Source organism: Coregonus clupeaformis, unplaced genomic scaffold (assembly GCF_020615455.1).
Source record: "Coregonus clupeaformis isolate EN_2021a unplaced genomic scaffold, ASM2061545v1 scaf0066, whole genome shotgun sequence".
NCBI classification, from domain to species: domain Eukaryota; kingdom Metazoa; phylum Chordata; class Actinopteri; order Salmoniformes; family Salmonidae; genus Coregonus; species Coregonus clupeaformis.
Genome location: NW_025533521.1, coordinates 918,886 through 933,913, shown reverse-complemented (window position 1 = coordinate 933,913; position 15,028 = coordinate 918,886). Strand labels below are relative to the sequence as shown.

At 47.7% G+C, this 15,028-nt stretch overlaps 1 protein-coding gene across 1 annotated transcript in view; it reads left to right on the top strand.

Annotated features, from left to right (window-relative positions):
- The first annotated feature begins 315 nt into the window (after positions 1–315).
- Positions 316–15,028, top strand: part of LOC121533148 — a 30,110-nt gene continuing 15,397 nt past the window's right edge. Inside the window, exons 1-4 of the mRNA XM_045212969.1 lie at positions 316–406; positions 7,989–8,118; positions 13,944–14,099; positions 14,235–14,372. Coding sequence (XP_045068904.1) covers positions 7,989–8,118; positions 13,944–14,099; positions 14,235–14,372 — 424 coding nt within the window. The 5' untranslated portion in view covers positions 316–406. The remainder of the gene's footprint in view (positions 407–7,988; positions 8,119–13,943; positions 14,100–14,234; positions 14,373–15,028) is intronic.

Here is a 15,028-nt window from a genome sequence, read left to right as displayed (position 1 = left end):
CAAATTTGCTGAAAAATCAATATCTAGGCCACCAAATACAATAGGGGTTTGATTACACACAATTAAGAAAAATGCATGGGGTGTTTTCCATAATGGCACAAAACACTTTCACTTTCATATTACAAACATTGCTGGGTCATATTCATTAGTGCACATCGTAGCAAAACAGTTTGCAACTGAAAATGAAAACAAGTTATTCTTATTGGACAAATTCAGGTAGGTCCCTCACGGTTTTGTCCCGTTTGCTTTTGTTTGGTGTCTATTGAATACAACCCAGGAACATTGGTTTCATTTCCATCTAGCTGCACCCTTTCAAAGAAATGTGCAACAGATGTAAGGGTGTAAACATAATCTGAAAAGTCAGAGCAACTCAGCACTGCCAGTGGAGCAACATCCATCCACCAAGGTAACGTTTTCTTTTTTACATGAAGTATGAAACACACATGTATAGCACCTGTATCACATTTTAAAGAAAAATAGAGACCGAAACGTAACATTAGAGCAGACGCACGGGCAACATGCAACGATCTTTTAAAAATGGTATAACTGTTTATTATTCAAAATAACTAAAAAAATAACTTTAAAAAGGTTAAATTGTAGAACGAGAAGTAGAAGGAAGATAATCTTTCAATTGAATTCCAGTATTCCAGACTTAGGCAATACATAGGTAAATGGGTTTCCATCGCATTTTCAACTCTACTGATGATTTTGTCACAATAACTGTTGTGTTATATAGTGAATGTGCCCACTCTGGTATTGGCACCTGCGCTCTAGCCAACAGCTCACATATACAGTGCGGGTAGGCTAGCTACATTATGAGATTATTATGGATAATTGCGATATAATTTTTATTTGTCAAACGGCAGCCAAGCATCGATCATCATGTCACCAGAATAAGACCCTCGATATTTATTGGAAAGGAGCTCGAGCTCATCACATTGTATTTTCACCACACTGTGAAGTTCATCATAACTTATTTCATCTGTAGCCTAGTAAACTGCATACTTTCCTGAGTCTTAGTGGGAGGACCACACAACATGTCATCACGTGACTCCAAGTTTACTTTGATATAATGGTTATTATATCAATATTTGCTCATAAAAGCCACCATTTCTCGCATAATTACTTTTACAGACATAAAAAGAGTTTACAGACAAATGTGTTATTTCCATCAGGCCCGTTGTGACATTTTTTATCCGGCATGTTTATTTTTTTTAACCTTTATTTAATTAGGCAAGTCAGTTAAGAACAAATTCTTATTTATTCGGAATATCACCTGTTGTGCAGCGAGAGCATGCTCCTCAAACAGTGGTTGATGCGTGGAGTGAAATAAGTGTTCTTATATTTATGTCTCGGCTGCTCATATTAAGCACAGCTCCGCTATCAAATCGAAGTAGCCTACCCGACATCATTGAAAAATGGACCAGCGGGAAAGCGTTCGGCCTCCATTCGCTATTCGAGTGCATACGGATTACATTTATTTGTTCCCCTGTCCCTGTTCCTGCCCATTTGATAATGGGCCATTCTAAATCAAAACTAATTTAACATATTAGTAAAGACAAGATTCAATTGAGAATAGTCTGATAGGTGAAAATATGATCACTTGATGAGAGAACAGCTGTGCAGCCTGAGGCAAGGAACACAGTGCAAATTTGTTTTGCTACTTTCTCAAATCATCAATAGCATATAGTTGCGTCATGCAGCCCATATATGTTTTGATGAATTCCTGACATTTAATCCTAGTAAAAATTAACTGTCTTAAGTCAGTTAGGATCACCACTTTATTTTAAGAATGTGAAATGTCAGAATAATAGTAGAGAGAATGATTTATTTCAGCTTTTATTTCTTTCATCACATTCCCAGTGGGTCAGAAGTTTACATACACTCAATTAGTATTTGGTAGCATTGCCTTTAAATTGTTTAACTTGGGTCAAACGTTTCAGGTAACCTTCCACAAGCTTCCCACAATAAGTTGGGTGAATTTTGGCCCATTCCTCCTGACAGAGCTGGTGTAACTGAGTCAGGATTGTAGGCCTCCTTGCTCGCACACGCTTTTTCAGTTCTGCCCACACATTTTCTATAGGATTGAGGTCAGGGCTTTATGATGGCCACTCCAATACCTTGACTTTGTTGTCTTTAAGCCATTTTTCCACAACTTTGGAAGTATGCTTGGGGTCATTGTCCATTTGGAAGACCCATTTGCGACCAAGCTTTAACTTCCTGACTGATGTCCACATAATTTTCCTTCCTCATGATGCCATCTATTTTGTGAATTGCACCAGTCCCTCCTGCAGCAAAGCACCCCCACAGCATGATGCTGCCACCCCGTGCTTCACGGTTGGGATGGTGTTCTTCGGCTTGCAAGTCTTCCCCTTTTTCCTCCAAACATAACGATGGTCATTATGGCCAAACAGTTCTATTTTTGTTTCATCAGACCAGAGGACATTTCTCCAAAAAGTATGACCTTTGTCCCCATGTGCAGTTGCAAATCGTAGTCTGGCTTTTTTATGGCGGTTTTGGAGCAGAGGCTTCTTCCTTGCTGAGCGGCCTTTCAGGTTATGTCAATATAGGACTCGTTTTACTGTGGATATAGATACTTTTGTACCTGTTTCCTCCAGCATCTTCACAAGGTCCTTTGCTGTTGTTCTGGGATTGATTTGCACTTTTTGCACCAAAGTACGTTCATCTCTAGGAGACAGAACACGTCTCCTTCCTGAGCGGTATGACGGCTGCGTGGTCCCATGGTGTTTATACTTGCGTACTATTGATGTACAGATGAACGTGGTACCTTCAGGCGTTTGGAAATTGCTCCCAAGGATGAACCAGACTTGTGGAGGTCTACAATTTCTTTTCTAAGGTCTTGGCTGATTTCTTTTGATTTTCCCATGATGTCAAGCAAAGAGGCACTGAGTTTGAAGGTAGGCCTTGAAATACATCCACAGGTACACCTCCAATTGACTCAAATGATGTCAATTAGCCTATCAGAAGCTTCTAAAGCCATGACATCATTTTCTGGAATTTTCCAAGCTGTTTAAAGGCACAGTCAACTTGTGTATGTAAACTTCTGACCCACTGGAATTGTGATACAGTGAATTATAAGTGAAATAATCTGTCTGTAAACAATTGTTGGAAAAATTACTTGTGTCATGCACAAAGTAGATGTCCTAACCGACCTGCCAAAACTATAGTTTGTTAAAAAGAAATTTGTGGAGTGGTTGAAAAATGAGCGTGAAATGCATACATGTTTATTAAACTGAATAAACATACAAAAACAACAAAAGGCAATGAAACGTGACGTCGGAAAGCTATACACTAACAAGCCAAACTCACCGACCACAAACATAGAATTTCCTGCATGGAATCTCACGCCCTGACTAAACCAACTAAAGACAACAGACCTCTCAAGGTCAGGGCGTGACAATGCTCAACATAGCCACTTCATATGTGCACTCGCTCCGGAATGGGAAAAATACCCTTACTATTTTATTCAGCTAAATTCTATTATATTCTTCTTACTATAAAATCATATCATATAAAATAATGGCACGGGACTTATAAGCATATCTTGTCAGCTAAATGAACAAGCCTACAGCCTATGGCATGGAGCATAGCCAGATAACATACAGTAGGCCAACTCATATTCTGTTCTTCTGAAATACATTATCTTCATATCATAATGTTACTTTAGACCTGACTAAAATAAATAATGTATTTATTGTGATGGTGCATATTAAATTGATTTATTATACTTTTTTTAATGTAGATGTTCCAAAGGCGCGCATCAGCGGCTTGTATGCATGGAGGCCTGGAGATGCTAAGCTTGTTTATGTTAATTAACGGTCAATTACCGTGAGACCGGCAATCTTTTGCATGACAATAACCGGCTGACAAAATTTTATGACCGCCACAGCCCTACCTGAGACCCAGCAATTCATTTTTGTCCTGTGGACATCATGTCACGCACGTTGACTGATGACTCATGGAACCAAGGCGCAGCGTGATAAGCGTACATCTTTATTGATACACAACACACGAACAAAACAACAAAACGAAACGATACGTGAAGTCCTGAGGTTACACACACCAAACCTTTACGGATCAAGATCCCACAAACTAACTGGTGCCAACAGGCTGCCTAAGTATGGTCCCCAATCAGAGACAACGAGCTACAGCTGCTTCTGATTGGGAACCACCCTGGCCAACATAGATCTAAACGATCTAGAACAAAAAACATAGAAAACTAAACATAGAAAAATCCACACCCTGGCTCAACATTTAAGAGTCCCCAGAGCCAGGGCGTGACAGTACCCCCCCCCAAAGGCGCAGACTGCGACCGCGCCACACAAACACAAAAGGGTAGGGGCCGGGTGGGCATTCCGCCTCGGAGGCGGATCCGGCTCCGGGCGTGACCACCACCTTTTCTCCACCTCCCCGTTGCGCCCCTGGTCTGGTCCCGCTGACTGGAGCTGGACCCGACGACGGTGGACCAAACCTTACCGGCTCCGGACTGGAGCCACTGGCCGGAGCTGGACTGGACACCGGTGGAGCGGATTGCTCTGGCTCCGGAGTGGATCCGCTGACTGGAGTTGGACCGGACCCCGGTGGAGCGGATTGCTCTGACTCTGGAGTGGAGCAGCTGACCGGTGCCGGACAAGGCACCGGTGGAACAGGCACGGGCCGTGCCGGACTGGACACACGCACCACTGGCTTGGCGCGGGGAGCAGGAACGGGCCGGACCGGCTGACGACGCGTACCACTGGCTTGGTGCGGGGAGCAGGAACGGGCCGGACCGGGCTGATGACGCGCACCACAGGCTTGGTGCGGGGAGCAGGAACGGGCTGGAGACGCGCACCACTGGCTTGGTGCGGGGAGCAGGAACGGGCCGGACCGGGCTGATGACGCGCACCACAGGCTTGGTGCGGGGAGCAGGAACAGGCCGGACCGGGCTGGCGACACGCACCACTGGCTTGGTGCGGAGGGAAGGAACAGGCCGGACCGGGCTGGCGACGCGCACCACTGGCTTGGTGCGGGGAGCAGGAACAGGCCGGACCGGGCTGGCGACGCGCACCACTGGCTTGGTGCGAGGGACAGGAACAGGCCGGACCGGGCTGGCGACGCGCACCACTGGCTTGGTGCGAGGGACAGGAACAGGCCGGACCGGGCTGGCGACGCGCACCACTGGCTTGGTGCGAGGGACAGGAACAGGCCGGACCGGGCTGGCGACGCGCACCACTGGCTTGGTGCGGGGAGCAGGAACGGGCCGGACCGGCTGACGACGCGTACCACTGGCTTGGTGCGGGGAGCAGGAACGGGCCGGACCGGGCTGATGACGCGCACCACTGGCTTGGTGCGGGGAGCCGGAATGGGCCGGGCCGGACTGTGGAGGCGGACTGGAGGTCTGCCTGTCCTGGCTGAATGCCTATTTCCACACAATATGTGTGAGGCATCAGCACAGGACGTACAGGGCGTACTGGAGGCCACGAGCGTTGAGCCGGCACACCCCGTCCTGGCTGCATGCCCATCTTAGCACGACACGTGCGTGGTGCTAGCACTGGACGTACAGGACTGTGCCGGAACACTCGCGGCACAGTACGTGGCTCCGCATAACACGGAGCCTGCCCAGTCTCACGCTTCCTAGCCTGAGTACGGGGAGTTGGCTCTGCTCTAACTCTAGGCTCCGCCAACCACCCTTTTAGCCCCCCCAAATTTTTTTTATTGGGGCTGTCTCTCGGGCTTCCTCCTCGGCTGGTACCCTCTGCGATGCCGCTGCTCCTCTCTGTAGCGCGCCTCCACAGTCTCCTCCCAAGGACGCGATCCATTCCGGCCTGAATCTCTTCCCAAGTCCAGGATCCCTTCCCGTCCAGGATCTTCTCCCAAGTCCAGGCTGTCTGTTCCTGGACACGCTGCTTGGTCCTTTTTTGGTGGGATCTTCTGTCACGCACGTTGACTGATGACTCGTGGAACCAAGGCGCAGCGTGATAAGCGTACATCTTTATTTGTACTCAACACACGAACAAAACAACAAAACGAAACGATACGTGAAGTCCTGAGGTTACACACACCAAACCTTTACGGATCAAGATCCCACAAACTAACTGGTACCAACAGGCTGCCTAAGTATGGTCCCCAATCAGAGACAACGAGCTACAGCTGCCTCTGATTGGGAACCACCCTGGCCAACATAGATCTAAATGATCTAGAACAAAAAACATAGAAAACTAAACATAGAAAAATCCACACCCTGGCTCAACATTTAAGAGTCCCCAGAGCCAGGGCGTGACACATCAGTTATTGGTCCATATCTCTGAGGCCATACAAGCCACTGGATTAAGTCCTGTTGTCCCTTTGAGAGGACATTCTGGGCTTTTCAATGATATCACATGTGTGGGGGGTGTGACCTTGACAACTTAATCTTCCTGGTTCTTAAAAAAAATTCTGCCATCAAAACACATTTTATGGAAATTTGAAAAGAAGCGTGTGTAATTATTAATTATCATTGTGTAAAAATGATTTCACATTAAATAAAAGCTAAATAAGAGGTTACCAAGAAATGTCCTCTGTAGTGGACACCCGGATGCTGCAACTATGTCTTTTACCTACAGTACCCATCGACTGTAATGTAAATGTTTTCATATTTACTTCTTAATGACCACTACAGAGGACACTTTTGTACTTACAATAAAAGATAAATAACAATATTTTCCCCCTTTTTTTCTTGGTAACATGTTTATTTTAATTTTTTCATATACTTAATGGGTTTTTCCGGGTCAGAAAGATAATAAAATATTTGACAATATCTTTCTGTCCTTCCCCCCAATTGAAACTGCAAACATTTCTCTCCACCCCATGGCAAAATGGGTAGAATAGCAGGACATTTTCTTTAAAACTGAAAATATGTATCTCTGCCCAATGGCAAAATGAGTAGAATTGCATGAAATGTGTTATAACGTTTCAAAATTTGCTCTCCGCCCCATGCAAAAATGTGTAGAACAGCAGAAAACTTGTTTTAAAACTGCAAAAATATATATACACCCCATGGCAAAAATGTGGAGAATTGCAGGAAACTAACTTTAAAGGAGCAATCAGCAGTTGCTACATTCATTTTTGGACTTATATATTTATTATATGTACCCCATTTATTCTTGAAGAATATAACTTATAAATTCCTCATGAGCTTAGTTCAACTGTGGTACCCTATCAGAACCCAACATATTAGCTTGTTTTTCTGCAATGTTTGTATCCTCAAAACATGGTTAAAACTATACTTTTGATATCATGGATGGTTAGTCCTTGTATCCATAGCTCTTTCTATGAATACATTTCTTTCAAACGTATATTTTCCTCTCTGCCGTCAAGAAGGGGGCCCCACCAACCAAATCTCGCTTAGGGCCCCCAAAAGGTTAGAGCCGGCCCTGCCCTTATGTAAGAAGATACAGGATATACAATGTAAGAGTACAGGACAGAATGTAAATAAACTATCCCTCTTATTACTAAGAACAGCTACACCACAGGCCTAACCTAACCTACCCATCAGCAAGCAGTAAAAGATCAAATCCACATTTGGGGAAACAGCGCCACTGTTCACCACAGCGCCTTTGTTATCGTTTTTGTGTTGTTGATGAAACGGATGAGAGGAGCGTCCTGCAGCGTTGCAAGCAAAATGTGCAGTACATATTCTGCTGTTCTATCGCGCGTGCCATGATGTCTGAGGGGAAAAAACAGTGTTCGTTGTTTGCAGTAACTTTTTTGTTGTAATATCCCAAACGGACGTGGCAGTTTCACCAATTAAGGATTCTTTAAGTATGCTATAAAGTTGAGAGCCTGTGAGAGGGTTTTGTGTTTACAAAAATAGTAATCTAGGCTTTTTTACATAATAGTGTAGGTTAACAGCAAGGATAAACTGATATTAAGATATGCTTTACTCAAATCGAATTATCGATGTTGGTGCCCACTATTAATAATAATGTTTTACATGTATTTTGTTCTAGATGGATAAGATATTCAATCTTCTCGCGGAGCACAGACTGGAGTCCTACTACAATCAATTCCTCACTTTGGGTGTCCAAGATGAGAGAGATTTCATTGATGGCGTAAATGGTGAAGATTTAGACAAAATGAGTAAGGTCACAGACATGTAACTGACTCAATGACACCATATTGACACTGTGTAGTTCTTAGTTAGATGAGCCTTGAATCAGGTTCCATTTAACATCATAGCCAAGAGTGATTTATTCTTATACCAACCCATGTCATTATAGACAAAAATGCTAACACACAATCAGTCTCAACCTGTTTTTATTGCATGTCTGATGTAGTTGGCCTACAATAGCTAGTTGCTATCAAGCTGACTAACCTACTGTCAAGGGCTGATGTGGATGTGGTGTAGGAGTCAGGCGCAGGACACAGAGGCTTAGTCCAACAGACTTTACTTGTCATAACGTGACAAAATACAAATAACGGGCCTCGAACAAACTGAGGCGAGCGATTACGCAAACTGTGCGTAAAACACCAAAACAATAAAACAGAGCAGAAACTCGCAGCACCTACGGACAGGCGGACAATAACACACAATCTAACGAAAACAAAACAGGAAACTTATAGGGCACATAATCAGACACAAACGGACACAGGTGTAACAGACAGACCAAACCAAACGAACATCGAAACATCCAACGGTGGCAGCTAGTACTCCGGGGACGACGAATGCCGAAGCCTGCCCGAGCAAGGAGGAGGAGCAGTCTCGGCCGAATTCGTGACAGTATCCCCCCCTTGACGCGCGGCTCCAGCCGTGCGCCGACCCCGGCCTCGGGGACGACCAGGAGGACGCGGAGCCGGGCGCGTGGGATGACCACGGTGGAACTCAGTCAGGAGGGATGGATCTAGGATATCCCTCCTAGGCACCCAGCACCGTTCCTCCGGGCCGTACCCCTCCCACTCCACGAGATACTGGAGACCCCCCATCCGACGTCTCGAGTCCAAGATGGTCCGGACCGTGTACGCCGGAGCTCCCTCGATGTCCAGTGGGGGCGGAGGGGTCTCTCCTATCTCACCTTCCTGGAGTGGACCAGCTACCACCAGCCTGAGAAGAGACACAAGGTTAATATTCTTATAATCAATAGGCAGTTGTAACCTGTAACACACCTCGTTCAATCTCCTCAGGACTTTAAAAGGCCCCACAAACCGCCGACCCAGCTTCCGGCAGGGCAGGCGGAGGGGTAGGTTTCGAGTCGAGAGCCAGACTCGATCTCCCGGTGCGTACACTGGACCCTCACTGCGGTGGCGATCGGCACTCGCCTTCTGTCGACGGATGGCCCGCTGCAGATGGACGTGTGCAGCGTTCCACGTCTCCTCCGAGCGCCGAATCCACTCATCCACCGCAGGAGCCTCGATCTGGCTCTGGTGCCATGGTGCCAGAACCGGCTGATACCCTAACACACACTGGAAAGGGGTTAGATTGGTGGAGGAGTGGCGGAGCGAGTTCTGTGCCATCTCTGCCCAGGGGATATACCTTGACCACTCCTCCGGCCGGCCCTGGCAATAGGACCTCAGAAACCTACCCACATCCTGGTTGACTCGTTCTACCTGCCCATTGCTCTCTGGGTGGTAACCCGAGGTAAGGCTCACCGAGACCCCCAAGCGTTCCATGAACGCCCCCCAGACTCTGGAGGTGAACTGGGGACCTCGGTCAGACACTATATCCTCGGGAACCCCATAGTGCCGGAAGACGTGGGTAAATAGTGCCTCAGCGGTCTGTAGGGCAGTAGGGATACCCGTCATTGGGAGGAGACGACAGGCCTTAGAAAACCGATCCACAACGACCAAAATTGTGGTATTCCCCTGGGTGGGGGGAAGGTCGGTCACAAAATCCACCGAGAGGTGGGACCATGGTCGTTGTGGAACGGGCAGGGGATGTAACTTCCCCCTGGGCAGGTGTCTAGGCGCCTTACACTGGGTGCACACCAAGCAGGAGGAGACATAAACCCTCACATCCCTAGCTAACGTTAGCCACCAGTATTTCACGCTAAGGCAGTGCACTGTCCAGCCAATACCTGGATGTCCAGAGGAGGGTGATGTATGAGCCCAATAAATAAGGCGATCACGAACCTCGAACGGAACGTACGTCCGCCCCACAGGACACTCTGGGGGAGTAGGGTCGGTACGTAACGCCCGCTCGATCTCCGCATCGACCTCCCACACCACCGGAGCCACCAGACAAGACTCCGGCAGTATGGGAGTAGGCTCAATGGACCTCTCCTCTGTGTCATACCGCCGGGACAGGGCGTCTGCCTTACCGTTCTGGGACCCTGGGATGTACGTGATCTTAAAAACAAACCGGGTCAGGAACATGTTCCACCTAGCCTGACGAGGGTTTAATCTCCTAGCTGCCCGGATGTACTCCAGGTTACGGTGGTCAGTCAGAATGAGGAAAGGGTGTTGAGCCCCCTCAAGCCAATGCCTCCACACCTTTAGGGCCTGAACCACGGCTAACAGCTCCCTGTCCCCTACGTCATAATTTCGCTCCGCCGGGCTGAGCTTCTTTGAATAGAACGCACAGGGGCGGAGTTTAGGTGGCGTGCCGGACCGTTGCGACAGAACTGCCCCAATACCGGCCTCTGACTCGTCCACCTCCACTTGGAATGGTAAAGCGGGGTCCAGATGCGCCAGCACCGGAGCCGAAGTGAACAGGTTCTTCAGTTTAACAAATGCCCTGTCCGCTTCAGCTGACCACTGCAAACGCACCAGGCCCCCCTTCAGCAGGGACGTAATGGGAGCTGCCACCTGTCCAAAGCCCCGGATAAACCTCCGGTAGTAATTAGCAAAACCCAAAAACTGCTGCACCTCTTTAACAGTGGTTGGAGTTTGCCAATTACGCACGGCTGACACACGGTCAACCTCTATCTTCACACCAGACGCGGACAACCGATAACCCAAAAAGGAGATGGACTCCTGGAAAAACAAGCATTTCTCTGCCTTGACATACAAGTCATGCTCCAACAGCCTCCTTAACACTCGGCGCACCAGGGCTACATGCTCGGCTCGTGTAGAAGAGTACACTAGGATGTCGTCGATGTACACCACCACACCCTGCCCATGCATGTCCCAGAAAATCTCGTCCACAAAGGATTGGAAGACTGAAGGAGCATTCATTAACCCGTATGGCATGACGAGATACTCGTAATGACCCGAGGTGGTGCTAAATGCTGTTTTCCATTCATCTCCCTCCCTAATGCACACCAGATTGTACGCGCTCCTGAGATCCAACTTTGTGAAGAACCGCGCTCCGCGTAATGATTCAGTCATAGTCGCAATCAGAGGAAGAGGATAACTGTACTTAACCGTGATCTGATTGAGACTACGGTAATCAATACACGGGCGCAAACCCCCGTCCTTCTTCTTCACAAAGAAGAAACTCGAGGAAACCGGGGAAGTGGAGGGCCATATGTATCCCTGTCCCAAGGACTCGGCTATGTAAGTCTCCATAACCGCTGTCTCCTCTTGAGACAGGGGATACACACGGCTCCGCGGGAGTGCCGCTCCTGTTTGGAGGTCTATCGCACAATCCCCCTGTCTATGAGGTGGCAACCGTGTTGCCCTTGTCTTGCTGAACACAAGTGCTAAATCCTCATATTCAGGGGGAATGCGCATTGCGGGCACTCGGTTCGGACTCTCCACCGAGGTCGCCCCTACGGAAACACCTAGACATCTCCCTACACACTGGGCAGACCACTCCATAAGAGCCCTCTGTTGCCACGAAATGGTAGGATCATGGGCGATTAACCAGGGAAGCCCCAGCACCACGGGATATGCAGGAGAGTCGATCAGATATAACTGAATGGTCTCCTCATGACCCCCCTGCGTAGTCATCTTAAGTGGTGCTGTGACTTCTCTAATCAACCCCGACCCCAGCGGCCGGCTGTCTAGGGCATGGACAGGGAAGGGGGCTTCCACCGGCCGAAGGGGTATTCCTAACCTAGAACAAAATTTACGATCAACAAAATTCCCAGCTGCGCCTGAATCTACTAGCGCATTATGCTGGGAATGAGGTGCCACCTGTGGAAATCTCACAGGTATACACAGGTGACCAACAGAGAGCTCTGGGTAAGTGGGGCGCCTACTCACCTGAAATGACTCCCCAGTGCGTGACCCGTTGTCCCCTCTCCCAGGAGACCCTCCCCAGCACCTAGCCGCAGTGTGCCCTCCACGGCCACAGTTGGTGCAGGGGACGGCCCCCCTCGGGTTCTCTCTCCTCCTCTCTCTAGCGCCAGCACCCCCGAGCTCCATAGGAATCGGCTCGGAGGTGATGGAGGATGGAATGGACGACCTCCATTCGGGACGTCCGCGGGTAGCCAGCAGGGTGTCGAGACGGATGGACATGTCCACCAACTGGTCGAAAGATAGGTTGGTGTCCCTGCAGGCCAGCTCACGACGAACGTCCTCACGTAGGCTGCATCGATAGTGGTCGATGAGGGCCCTCTCATTCCACCCCGCATCCGTCGCTAGAGTCCGGAACTCCAGGGCGAACTCCTGTGCACTCCTCTTCTCCTGTCAGAGGTGGAACAGACGCTCCCCCGCCGCCTTCCCCTCAGGTGGATGGTCGAACACTGCCCTGAAGCGGCGGGAGAACTCCGCGTAGGTGATGGTGGCGGCGTCTATTCCCCTCCATTCGGCGTTGGCCCACTCCAACGCCTTGCCGGAGAGACAGGAGATGAGGGCGGAGACGCTCTCGTATCCCGAGGGCGCCGGGTGTATGGTGGCCAGGTAGAGTTCCACCTGCAGGAGGAACCCCTGACACCCGGCTGCGGTACCATCATATGCCCTCGGGAGCGAGAGCCGAATACCACTGGGTTCCGGTGCTGGGAGAGGAGGACTGGCCGATGGTGATGGTAAGGTGTGCGGAGGTGTGGGCACCTCTCCGGTGACCAAACGGCGCAGAGTGTTGGACACCTCGTTCATGGCGGCCCCAAGTTGCCGGATCATGGTGTCCTGATCGCTGATCCGTTCCTCCAGCGACTTGGGTGCCGCCGCTGCTCCTGCTGACTCCATGGTGGTGTGTTATTCTGTCAAGGGCTGATGTGGATGTGGTGTAGGAGTCAGGCGCAGGACACAGAGGCTTAGTCCAACAGACTTTACTTGTCATAACGTGACAAAATACAAATAACGGGCCTCGAACAAACTGAGGCGAGCGATTACGCAAACTGTGCGTAAAACACCAAAACAATAAAACAGAGCAGAAACTCGCAGCACCTACGGACAGGCGGACAATAACACCAATCTAACTAAAACAAAACAGGATACTTATAGGGCACATAATCAGACACAAACGGACACAGGTGTAACAGACAGACCAAACCAAACGAACATCGAAACATCCAACGGTGGCAGCTAGTACTCCGGGGACGACGAACGCCGAAGCCTGCCCGAGCAAGGAGGAGGAGCAGTCTCGGCCGAATTCGTGACACCTACTGGTGAAAATCAGATTAATCACAGTTTTGGTTTCATTGTGAATGTATCGCTGCAACAGAATGAATGAATTATATAATAATAAATTAATAAGATATTAATATATAATATACTAAAAACTGGCAGTAAAGGGTGCATCACAAAGTACAAGATGAATAGGGGGTCAATGGATATTTCACTTTAAAAAATGAAGTCCTAGTTTTTATGGCCTCAATCCGAATAATAAGATATAGGTTTGACATTGTGACAATGTTTCATTTAGTCATAACATGTAAAAAATTGTTATTGTACTATTGGGCCCCATTCATTTTGCACTTGTTTGGTTGAACTTATTTGTCATTGTGGGGCACACATCAGCATACAATGGGGTTATTAGAAAGCTGCATGGCTGGTCCAAATGGGGCTGTGGTTACAGTATTTATGTTTTTGCTATTTTGTGTCGGTTTCATAACCTTATTGCCAAGTAATTTTTGTTATAACAGATTTCAGTCAAGTAGAAAAGAATCGCTTTGAAAAAATGAAAGATTTCATCCAACGACTCAGAGGGCCACAACAAGCGATGCCTGTACAGAAATCAATGGAGTCTTTCCATCTGCGGTACACATACCCTCACTGTCCTGAGCCAAAAGACATCAGAGGTAAGACATAGCAGTAGGTCTTATAGGAAAGAGGAGAGCATTTTATTCAAAAGGATTCTAAAACCATCAAATCACTAATAGTCATTACGCCCCCCTTTGTGGCATGCCTCATGTTTGACTATATTTTGAATGCAGACATGGATCCTGCCCAAAACACAGTTGAAGATCTGATGCTAAGGATTTGTCACCAAGAGGCCATTGGGAATTCCAAAGCCGTGTGCCTCTACACCATTGAGGGAATGCCTTTAACTGATGATCCTTTCTTCAACACATGTAAGTATGCCAGATATAGTATGCTTTTTTAAATACCCCATTATGAAATCACATTTACATTCATGACTAAAAAGGGTATTTTTTCATAAAGAAAAATGTTGTGACTTGCTTCAGCTGTCCATAAGTATTTTATGTTAGTTGAAGTAGTTTAGAAGTTTAAATTGTTAGAGGCTAGTGTTGAAAATTTGAGGCTAGTATAATAGTGACTGTATTATAAATGTTAATTAAGTTTATTTGAACAGGGACAAAAAAAGTCTCAGTAAGGCCTCCTGTAGCTCAGTTGGTAGAGCATGGTGCTTGCAACGCCAGAGTTGTGGGTTCGATTCCCACGGGGGGCCAGTATGAAAAATAAAAGAATGTATGCACTCACTACCTGTAAGTCGCTCTGGATAAGAGCGTCTGCTAAAATGACAAAAACATTTAATAACGTGAAATTGTGTAGTACCAGATTTAGATAACAACTAATTCCATCTGCAATGGGATAGTAGCCTTCAGTGACAGTAACCCAGAAGTAGTACCTTTACATTTGTGTAATTTAGCAGACGCTCTTATCCAGAGCAACTTACAGTAGTGAGTGCCTACATTTTCGTACTGGTCCCCCGTGGGAATCAAACCCACAACCCTGCCGTTGCAAGTACCATGCTCTACCAACTGAG